The sequence below is a fragment of the Olea europaea genome, chromosome 1, assembly GCF_002742605.1.
Source record: "Olea europaea var. sylvestris chromosome 1, O_europaea_v1, whole genome shotgun sequence".
Taxonomy (NCBI): domain Eukaryota; kingdom Viridiplantae; phylum Streptophyta; class Magnoliopsida; order Lamiales; family Oleaceae; genus Olea; species Olea europaea.
The window spans coordinates 9,650,810-9,663,249 of NC_036237.1; the positions used below are offsets into that span (position 1 = coordinate 9,650,810).

Genomic DNA, 12,440 nt, shown 5'->3' on the forward strand with positions numbered 1-12,440 from the left:
TAGAAAAGTATTATCATAAATAAATCATTATTTTCTTAAGGAGTAAATGAAAGTTGACTAGCAAATAAATTTGTTGAAGTGTACAGCTTGTTTGGTACAATTTAAATGCCAATTAAAATCAATTTTTTGACCGTTATTTCACTATTCCAGTTGTCTTTTTCGAAACTTTCTCTTACAAGTAGGACCCACTTTATTTCCAATGATCAAAAAATCAATTATCAAAATTCCTACCAAACAAGCACATAAATATATCTAAGAATAACATATCTTGAATAAAACAAGTAATTGTTTTTTAAAATTAGGTGAATAGTTCGATTTGATTTTAAGTGATTTTTAACTTTAAAAACAAAATCACGAAGACCAAAACCGAATGTTTCAAAATCTCTATTTCGATTACGGGTTTGCGGTAGTTCACTACCAATTAAAATTAACTCCAGTTTGGAACACAATCAATTAATTATTTTGAGATTAATTTTTTGTTATTCTAACTATCAAATAAATTTAAGAATTTAATCAAGTCACAAAAGGATCTAAAATTCATCATTGTTAACATACTTTAATCGCCATTTACCCCGTTATTGAATTATTCTTACTTTATTTTGACAAATGATATTCATTATATTTTAATTTTCTTTTCCGAGATAATCTACTCTAATTTTACGTCTAACCAAATTAAATCTCTATGAATGATGTAAATAGATAAAAATGTAAGACAACACTAGAATATCGTTGAGATTGCATAAGTATAGGCATATATCATACCTAGTGTTGTTTGTAATTTGAGCTAGAAATATCCCAAAAATAATCCTAAAATTGTCCAAATAATAGGATGATAGTGAATTGAATAACAATCAATCAAACAACAAGAACTTAAACTAAAATCGTGCGATTTATCGATCAATTAACAAAGTTTCGCTCAAAACCCTAACAACAAAGGTTTAGTCTTATCATATTCTGATAAAGAAAGTACGAGATAAAATAATAATACATAATCCTAATAATTTGGAAGAAAAGAAGGATACAACCCTTAATATTTAAAATCTTTTTAATAATTTTAGAAAAATACCTTCTTCGTTTTAAAAAATTATCCAAGTCTGCCAATGATCTCTTGTAATTTTGCTCACAAGAATTTGATTTATAATGACATGGAATTCCCTTTTGTTTGACCTAAATTAGCTTTATTGAATTGCTGATTGTACAACATTTCCCTCACAGCTTCCACACAAATGTAGGGTCCGCGATTATTTTAATCATGGACCCCACCCCTTACATGTGTGTTTGCTATGAAAAATGTTGTACCCATAGCACGATTCTATTTATAATCTTCTATGATTATTGGAAGTCATGCCTTATAGGTATCAAATTTGCCCCCACTTTAAAGTCATGGTTTGCTATGTCCTAGAAATCCATGACTCGGACAATATTGGTCATCGGCAATTCAACTTTAAATACACAAAACTTTTGATCAACAATTCCAAATGGCAGCGATTCATTTTCTTTATTAAACTTTAAATTCAATTTTTTTTAATGAAATATTATCTTACCTGTGAAGATCTTTTTACTAAACTCTTATCCTCTAATTTCATCGCATGCTCAGCATATAGTTTGTTTTGCTTCTTTTGATTCTTTTATGCCCCCAACTCCCTTCCTTTTGCATCAATTATCTTCAAATTGAGAGTTTTCATTATAAAAGCAAATTATAATCTAAAATAAGCAGAAATTTTCTCGACTAATTCCAATTAAGCATATTTTTATGTTTTAAATATGTATGTAAAACACACTTATTAGTGATCCTCTCTAATGGAGATAAATGGCATCACTCTTTCAACACCGGTAGCAACTTCTCTATTATACTGCATTATTTTTAACCACAATATGAACAATCGTTGTTTCCTAAAACCGTGAGACCGACCACAGCAATTTAATGGTATAACCCGCATTGAATAAAGTTACTCGTCTTAATAATATTGACATTTTAAAATAGAATTTCAAGTTTTTTAGAGTATGTTTGGTAATTTTTTTCAAGCTTATAAGTTGATTATGCCCCCGTTTGGCTCTCATTCTCATTCTCATTCTTTTTCTCTCTCTTGTTTTCAACTACACAATATTCTGTAAAATAATATTACACGCAAATAAAAAAATTTTAATTCTTCTTCAATCACACATTTTTCGAAAAAATACTATTCCAACCATTAAAATTTGGAAAGAATGAGAGCCAAACGAGGGCTATATATCATTTCTATCCGCACACTTCATAAATCTCACCATTTTAATGCACAAGTAGGGTACGCGGTTTTTCAAATAAGTCACCGTCTTATGCAGACATGGTAGGTTGAATTCTACAATAGATAATTATATAATATTTACACAACTTGATCTTATTTAATAAGATTGACCTCTAAAAATGTAACATCACGTCTAAATAATCAAAACCTAAATGTATCAATTAATTGAGGAGGTACAGAGAGTTGTCCGTTGAACTAATGGTGAAAATGAGGAAGATGGAAGAGTGGTAAGGTGCAAAGGCACTGCAAGCGATGCCATTGACGACGAGCTTTCGCAGTTATGCTATGCTTTGGCGACAGTGCTAAGGTTGGAGAGTAATTTATTTAGCCCATATTTGGTAGAGATTTTTTAAAATTCATTGTTAATTATATTCTTTAATTCGATAATTTTACATGTAGATTAATAATTTTTCTTACTTTTGAACCACACATTCTTAAAAAATATTATTTTCACAAAACATATTCTTAAAAACCTACATGAATACTGCTTTCATACCTGGTGTTGTATGGTCATTGGAATATTCTATTGAACAAAGTGGTGAGAAAAGCACAAGATTTCAGCTGAGAGTGATCATAAGTTGTCAAATGACAACGTTGTGTGGGCACGGCCCAATCCATTGCTAGTAGTACAGCTTCTATTTAGAAGGTCAAATTAATTGGGCTGCTTCGATTCTGTCCAAAACCCGTGTAGGTAGACACGTGTTGTGCTTTTGGAGTAGATACAAAATTTACCCTTGATATGTCTTAAGATGGTGGTATATTTGAAAATAGAATAATTCTACTTATAAATTTTTGGGGTACATAATGAATTACACCTCTTTCGTATGGTGGAGGCTCCCTATACAATAAATTATATGCGAGGCCGCTGCCATGTAAGAGGGTATAATGCATTATGTTCATCAAAGGTGTATATGTAACAATACCCTTAAAAATATTCATTATTCATCTTAGAATGCCATTGTTCATTAAACAGGTAAAATTAAGAAGTTGAACGAAGCTCTTCAACATTAAATTATTTATTTCATAATCAAGACGACTAGAGGGTCAACGTTTACTCAATAACCCCCACCCCACACCCTGCAGGAGGTAGATGGTATCGACCCAACATGAATCTCAAGACAGCCTCTTCAAAAGAAATATCGAGAATGATAAACTAGTATCCAAAACTATTAACCATCTCTCTCTACTGTGATAGTAATAAGATCAGGAGAGCCCATCGAACCAAAGACAAATTCCTAAAACCATTACAGTCGTTAGTAATAATGTAATGTAAATATGTGATGCGCCGAATCTAATGTCAAGAATTTCTGCTTTCTAAATTGAGTTACAAAGTCAATAATTTCCCGTGACTTGAAAGTGTATATACACAGAATCTGGGTATTCATTAAATCCTTAGACATGACATGAAGCAAAGATGGACAAGGATGCCATATTAGTTTCTTTAGTCTACTATCTTTTCACAGATGAAGGGCTTTCAAGATTATTAGTAGAGACGTCACCCTGCTTCTGTTTTTTGGAGTTATGGCTCTCTTCCTCCATGGCCTTTAACTTGTTCTTTATTGCAGCTATTTTAGCACTTCGACTGATTTGTCCTGAACCGCTAGCAGAAAGGCTTGATCTGCTTGCATCACCAACAGCCTTGGAAGAATTAGCCGCTACTTCGCTCGTGTACTTCTCGCTGGCGAGACGAACAACCAAAGGGCGGCCACAAGCCATTCTCCCATGCATCTTCTCCTTGGCCAATTCAGCCTCCTGCATACTTACTTTAAAAGCAGGAATCAGGAATTGCTACTAGATAAAGACAAACACACGAGAAAATTGCATTATGGTCTATATATTGCACGAGTAGCAAGTTGCTCCTCAACCTTGAACGGAGCAAATTGATCCCAAAAATTTCATTATAACAGCATAATATTTCCCAACAACACAATCATCCAAATCTCCATTAAATGGTCGTGGGGACCTCACACGTTCAATTACATACATCACTATGATTTGTTTCCCAACATGGCTTGTAACGACCCAAATCTTTTGAAATTTAAAAGGTTAAGTCGTTACCAAAAGATACTTTTAAAAATAAATGGATTTATGATAAAGTTATCAAAGTATAATTTACATGCAATATCCAGATTGTACGAAATTCAACCTTAGAACTAAATTACTCTATGTACCCATGCGGTACATGAAAACTACCATGCACTAAATAATTGATAAAATGACACAATTAATTATAAAGAAAGTAAATAAAAGATGTCTAAATATTTAAAATTTACGCCTAAACAAATTTGACGTCTCACTAATCATAACCTAAGTAATATAGAGATCAACTCATTTATTTATAATAAATTGAATTGATTAACCTGTAATCAGTATCTTTACAATAATAATTAAAAATATAGTCTCGACAAAATGATTGATACACTAATTAATAAAACATGTCAAAGACTTTTCACTAATGGCAAAATTTACACCCAATTATAATTTTTATTCTTTTTTTAAATTTCTGTTCACGTATGACGTCACTGTTCACTCATTATTTTATTTATTTATTATTTTTTTTTTTACATCCTATTTATACTTATGCAGTGAGTAGAAAATGTGACATCACTTTCACCCAATTAATACTATCAATTTGGGTCTCATTAATTACACATGCATGGCCTCAATCAATTACCCATCTTGAAAAGAAACAACTTGACGTACAGTACACCCAAAATTCTCAATTCATGTGTGATAAGATCAACCATACTCTATTATGTGTTATTCTGAATAATTGATTGTGAATAAAGTTTTGGTTCCACCAATATAAAATAATGAAAATAAACCGTAAAAACATATCAAAAAAAAAACTGTATCCCAAATCTTGAATCACAAATCCACATAATAATAAAATTAAAACAAAAGCTAAAAATAAAATCTTTGGTGACGTTACGCTGGATTTGATTTATTATCCCAAATATCTTGGCACTACGACTGCACCACACCGCCAGCCAACCAACAACCCAATCTAACATGTAAGGTGTAGGAAAAAGAGTGAGTACGTGAGAATACTCAGTAAGGTACGAGTAATTGTACAATCCCAATTAAAAGTATTAAATCACGCGTCAAAATAATCATACCGTCATATTATATCTTTAGAACCGATAAGAGCTCATATCATATCTTTGGTACCGGATGACCATAACATACATATCATAATCATATTATATCACATCATAACTTTCATAAGTATAACATTTATCAACATAAAAATAATAATTTAAATGGGACGAACCACTTGCACCTCGTAATCCTACATTGATTTAATTTTTGGAGGACAAAACAATAAAATCTCGTTCTTTCTTTTCTGCCTCTGCTGTATTTTCTGTGCTTGCATATAATTTTTGTGTGTGTCCCCTGCATTATACATGTATCCATATACCTAGTCAATAATAACCTACCCTTAAGAGTTGTTACGTAGTGGGAGACGTGTGCTTAATTGGATAAAATTGAGGAAAAAGAATTTGAAAAAAATCTAAACAAAAAGATTTCTACATGTGTCAATTTGAAATCTCCAATTAAGACCTTCCCATACACGTGATGTCACCCACATTCATTCAAAGTCTAACTAAGATAAGATAAAGTAGAATAAATAAATATATAAAAAGATAAAACAAAAGTGAAATAACTTTTCTCTCTCTCTCTCTCTCTCTCTCTCTCTCTCTCTCTCTCTCTCTCTCTCACGTGAATAACAATTCAAATCCATAAATCAATAATAATAAAATAATAATTTAAGTTTATATCTTCAAACATCGATAACTTAGGCTCCGCTAATCCAAAATAATATTTTCTCGAGCCTAAAATGCGTCTTTAATTCCTATCTATCCAACAAGGCCAATATTCGTATACTTGTTATCGTCCCGTCAAAATCTACATTTTAAGCCCAATAAAATTAAAATTTACCTTATATATACATTAGTCCCTAAACTTTCAAAACATTAAAATATAGCATTAAAAAATTAAATTATATTCTATGAAATTTCGGGACATTTATTATTTTTACCAGTATATACTAATGAAATATAGCTATATATCTATAGATATGGATATAGGTATGTATATGTATCCGTGAATCTGAGTTCTTGAGAGACAAGGAGTGTGTGGAGGCTGAAAGAGAGGATTTGAGGTTTTCATGGGAAGCCCTGAGATGACACGTGCCGTTGGATTGAAGAGCATGTTTGCAATCTTGACCGTAGATGTCATGCATGAATGATAAAACACCACTGCTGGATTTGGCCTGGGTCGGCCGCCAGTTTTTTTCTTTTTATAATTAGGCATAACATCTTTTACCAGTATATACTAATGAAATATAGCTATATATCTATAGATATGGATATAGGTATGTATATGTATCCGTGAATCTGAGTTCTTGAGAGACAAGGAGTGTGTGGAGGCTGAAAGAGAGGATTTGAGGTTTTCATGGGAAGCCCTAAGATGACAAGTGCCGTTGGATTGAAGAGCATGTTTGAAATCTTGACCGTAGATGTCATGCATGAATGATAAAACACCACTGCTGGATTTGGCCTGGGTCGGACGCTAGTTTTTTTCTTTTTATAATTAGGCATAATGTCCAGAAATTTCATAGAATATAATTTAATTTTTTTATGTTATATTTTAATGTTTTGAAAGTTTAGGGACTAATGTATATATAAGGTAAATTTTAATTTTATTGGGCTTAAAATATATATTTTGACGGGACAATAATAAGTATTCGGATATTGGGCTTGTTGGATAGATCGTAATTAAAGACGCATTTTTGGCTCGAGAAAAAGTTAATTTGGATTAGCGGAGCCTAAGTTATCGACGTTGAAATATATAACCTTAAATTATTATTTTATTATTATTGATTTATGGATTTGAATTGTTATTCACGTGAGTGTGAGAGAGAGAAAAAGTTATTCCACTTTTGTTTTATCTTTTTATATATTTATTTATTCTACTTTATCTTACCTTAGTTAGACTTTGAATGAATGTGGATGACATCACGTGTATGGAAATGTTTTAATTGGAGATTTCAAATTGACACATGTAGAAATCTTTTTGTTTAGATTTGTTTCAGATTCTTTTTCCTCAACTTTATCCAATTAAGCACACGTCTCCCACTACGTAACAACTCTTGAGGGTAGGTTATTATTAACTAGGTATATAGATACATGTATAATGAAGGGGACACACACAAAAATTATATGCAAGCACAAAAAATACAGCAGAGGTAGAAAAGAAAGAAAAACGAGATTTTATTGTTTTGTCCTCCACAAATTAAATCAATGTAGGATTACGAGGTGCAAGTGGTTCGTCCCATTTAAATTATTTCTTCATGTTGATAAATGTTATACTTATAAAAGTTATGATGTGATATAATATGATTATGATATGTATGTTATGGTCATCCGGTATCAAAGATATGATATAATATGAGCTCTTATCGGTTCTAAAGATATGATATGACGGTATGATTATTTTGACGCGTGATTTAATACTTTTAATTAGGATTGCACAATTACTCGTACCCTACTGAGTATTCCCATGTACTCACCCTTTTTCCTACACCTTACAGGTTAGATTGGGTCGTTGGTTGGCTGGCTGGCGGTGTGGTGCAGTCGTAGTGCCAAGATGTTTGGGATAATAAATCAAATCCAGCATAACGTGACCAAAGATTTTATTTTTAGCTTTTGTTTTAATTTTATTATTATGTGGATCTGTGATTCAAAATTTGGGATACAGTTTTTTTTTTTATATGTTTTTATGGTTTATTTTCATTATTTTATATTGATGGAACCAAAATTTTATTCACAATCAATTATTCAGAATAACACATAATAAAGTATCGTTGATCTTATCACATGAATTGAGAATTTTGGGTGTACTGTACGTCAAGTTGTTTCTTTTCAAGATGGGTAATTGATTGAGGCCATGCATGTGTAATTAATGAGACCCAAATTGATGGTATTAATTGGGTTAAAGTGATGTCACGTTTTCTACTCATCGCATAAGTATAAATAGGATGTAAAAAAAAAATTAAAAAAATAAAATAATGAGTGAACAGTAATTACTGTTCACGATGAACGGTGACGTCATACGTGAACAGTACTGTTCACGTGAACAGAAATTTGAAAAAAAAAAAAAAGAATAAAAATTATAGTTGGTTGTAAATTTTGTCATTAGTGAAAAGTCTTTGACGTGTTTTATTAATTAGCGTATCAATCATTTTGTCGAGACTAGATTTTTAATTATTATTGTAAAGATACTGGTTACAGGTTAATCAATTCAATTTATTACAAATAAATGAGTTGATCTCTATATTACTTAGGTTATGATTAGTTAGACATCAAATTCGTTTAGGCGTAAATTTTAAATATTTAGACATCTTTTATTTACTTTCTTTATAATTAATTGTGTCATTTTATCAATTATTTAGTGCATGGTAGTTTTCATGTACCGCATGGGTACATAGAGTAATTTAGTTCTAAGGTTGAATTTCGTACAATCTGGATATTGCATGTTAATTATACTTTGATAACTTTCTCATAAATCCATTTATTTTTAAAAGTATCTTTTGGTAACGACTTAACCTTTTAAATTTCAAAAGATTTGGGATCTCACACGTTCAATTACATACATAACTATGATTTGTTTCCCAACATGGCTGGTGAGTAGAATTTTGAAATAAGGCATGTTTACATGAGAGCCACCAGACTATTTAGCAGAGATATGATTGACTGCGCAACCATAATGAAATGATTATGACCATCTTGTGACTTGAGCCATTAGTTGTGACTAATGGTGCAATTTTCCCTAAAAGTATTGAGCAACTTACCTCTTTGGTGCTGAACTGGATAAAAGCATAGCCACGAGGTTCTCCACGCTTTGGGCCACGATTATGCCAAAGAAAGTCTTCTGATACAATCTTTCCAAATGGAGAAAACATCTTAATAAGAGCAGCCCTACATCAATACAAAAATATTTATTAAATGAAAGCTCCTATAGGGCAGAAATTACATTGTTCTATTTAAAAGTTCAACAAATAACTTGATTAAAATGTGTTCCCTTACTCAGTTATCCTCAGATCAAGGTTACCAATGTAAAGCCTGCTTTCACACTTGTCATCGTTTAAATGGTTGTGGTCCTGCCATTAGGGGTAAAAGACCCAATTAGGAACTCATAAACTGTCATGTGCAAAAACTTGTCAGTACACTGTTTTCTGCATTTAACTCCGTAGTCAAAATCTTAATCTGACAATACATCAAATAAACATAGGACATCTTAATCTGACAATACATCAAATAAACATAGGACGGTCAAAAAAGCATAAACTGTAAGGTTGAACAAAATGGACAGACTATGAAGCAAACAGCAAAACTCACAATAGACATAGACACTGCATAAACTATCTATATTTGAAAGTTAAGTTGCAAACAAGATATAAACAAATTTTCTATCTCCTGGCAGATTATTGGTATGTAAATAGAATTGTCATCATACCAGGCTGTGAAGCAAGTAACAAACACATTTCAATTCAGTAGTTGACAGCTAGCAGGAACAAAGACCCAGTAATCAACATAATAAACCATATTTTTTGCATGCAGCAAATTGGATTTTTCTTTTTTTTTTTTTTGGGGGAGGGGGGGGGGGGGTTGGTTTCGGTTGTGCCCTTTGGAAACAAGTACACAAAATTATGAGGACACAACAACAACAACAAAGAAGGTTGAGCTCTACAGGTCGTCAAAACATTTAATAAAATAATCATGTATCCATTGCATATAGCTAGAAAAGGGAGAAGCGTTCCACGGAATGGGAGTACCATGATTTGGCCCCAGGATCTGATAAAGCTTGAATTGAAGCGTCAAGCTGCAAAGTCTGGAATAATAAAGTTTATTATCACCTGAATTCAACGAAATCGCAAAGATAATGACTGCGTTTCCCCAAGAAGAACATGGTATAGTGATCAAGAAATCCAATATTTTGCTTCAACCATATCACAGAAGCAGAGAATAATCTATTAACTACAGATTGTGCACTTTATGACCCTACCATATGCATGAAAGGCATATATTGTGTCCATGGAATAAGCATAACACGACCCCAGCATTTCAGGGCACTACAATACAATCCCTGTCTATATAAAATGAAGGAAGACCCTAAGGCTTCCCCTCCATATATACACTAGCTTATCATAAGATCTGGTCCAACTTGAAACTGTAGTCCCAAGAAAACAGTCACCAACTCAAGCTTCCACATGAACTCACAGTACCTCACACAACACTTGGGGACATTCCAACCTGAATCTAATTGCTATATGATTATACACAGAACAATACCTTTAGATAGAAATAATCTACTTTTACTGTGTTAAACTCTTCCACAGCATTATCCATCTTCAAATACACATAAAATTACAAGCTCTATTTCAAGTTGAATAAAGAAAAAGATGATTATCTGAAGAATATCTCTCATACATTAGACGCTATAAAATTTGGGATTAGGGTTTAGAGATAATAAATTCAGTTAATTTGATGCAAAAATTATATAAAACGCAATCATAAAATTAGTAAAGATCCAGTGACGTAAACCCTAGCCTCCCAGAAAAAAATTAAAAAATTAAAGCTAAAAATAATTAGAGGTATAAATTTCAGGAAAAAATGCAAATCAGAATGAGATGTTTACTTGCGATTAGATGGAGTGGCGAATTCTTGATGCGATCAAGCTCGAATTTGAAAATAGAGAGAGAAGGCAGAAGATTTGATGCGTCTCTTGGTCTCCAAACTCCTGAAACGGTGTCGTTGCACTCGAGAACAGCAAGACAATTTCGGCGGGGTAAATTAGGTCCAAGCTCCCCAACCTTTTACCTGGTATGATTATGAGTCCCTAATCTTTAAATGCGGGGTTTTGAATCCCCGAGCTATTTAGTGCTGGCAAAAAACCCGCCCACCCCCCGAATGGGGCAAAAAAACTCACCCCGAACGAATTGGAGGGGCGGGGTGGGACGAGGATGCCCCACCCTGAATCCGTTCAGGGCGTGGTTTGATTTGGGTTGGTTTCGATTTCAACCCAAAACCAAATCAAAGTAGTCAGTTTGAGTGAAATTAAAACCAAAGTCAACCCACTCTATCTCTTAAATCGAACCAATCCAAATCACTTTGGTTCGGTTTTGTTTGGTTTGATTTCTCGATTTGGACTTTTAAATAACATTGCATTGTAACTTATAAAGAATGGGCAGCAAACAATGAACAAAGAAATCAATAATTTGGATTCAAAACGACCACAATTCAAGAATGAGGAGGAATACAAAATTATAAATTACAAAGATTTAACAAACTACAAATTACAAATCCGGAATTACAAAGTGACACTATATATTATTCCCATAGAAAATTATTATAAGATTTAGGCACCAGAGGATGGAAAGCTGCGATTCGTAGAGGCTTAAAGGCGACAGCGATTTCAGGCAGAGCACCGATCATATTGTGGTGTTGAGAGTCAAAGATGAAACTCGAAAGTAACTTGTGAGATAATTTTTGGATTGCAATGTGAGAGATTGGAATTTGGAGAAGAATGAGGAATTGAGGCTCGATTGGAGACTTGGAGAGATTTAGGGTTAGTGGATTGCCATGTTTATTTTGATTCCTACAATCCTACTCCGTCTGTGAGTACCACTTCTTTCTTTCTTTTTTTTTTTTTCTAAAAAATGTTTAAATCTGAAGCGAGTTGGGCGATTAACCATTGATTTTGGTATTCAAACCATGGACCAAACCAAACCAATATGGTTTTGTCTACAAAAAACCAAACCAAACCATTTGACTGCCCTAAACCAAACCAAACCAAACCGAATCAGTTCACTTTGGCGGTTTGGGTGGTTTGACGATTTTTTTTGCCCAGGCCGACGCCCCGTGAAGGGGAGGGGGGGAGATTAAAAATATTTTTATTTCTAAATAATTTACCCGTTAAAAGTTCATTTTGAATTTGTATATTATTCTCTAATAATGACATAACTTGAAAGTTCGAAAATGTAAGGAAAATATATATAAATATATATATATTTATATCAGATCTAAAATTAAGGATTGAATTAGATAATATTGATAATAATTATTTATCAGATCATACAAATTTTTCATT

General features: G+C 32.6%; 1 protein-coding gene across 5 annotated transcripts; it reads right to left on the minus strand.

Moving 5' to 3' along the window:
* Positions 1 to 3,577: 3,577 nt before the first annotated feature.
* On the minus strand, positions 3,578 to 11,100 carry LOC111393305 (probable RNA-binding protein 18). 5 transcript variants are annotated; one of them, XM_023018780.1, is made up of 5 exons: positions 10,989 to 11,096; positions 10,126 to 10,181; positions 9,377 to 9,450; positions 9,142 to 9,268; positions 3,578 to 4,037 (listed from the first exon to the last, which is right to left on the minus strand). In XM_023018780.1, exons 2-5 carry the CDS (start codon positions 10,126 to 10,128, stop codon positions 3,735 to 3,737), a joined length of 507 nt encoding a protein of 168 aa, XP_022874548.1. In that variant the 5' UTR covers positions 10,129 to 10,181; positions 10,989 to 11,096; the 3' UTR covers positions 3,578 to 3,734. The 5 variants fall into 5 exon arrangements, 4 of the variants coding, with proteins under 4 accessions (XP_022874548.1, XP_022874540.1, XP_022874567.1 ...); XM_023018772.1 differs by having other exon boundaries at positions 10,126 to 10,206; XM_023018799.1 differs by having other exon boundaries at positions 3,578 to 4,048; positions 10,989 to 11,095.
* Between the last annotated feature and the right edge of the window lie 1,340 nt (positions 11,101 to 12,440).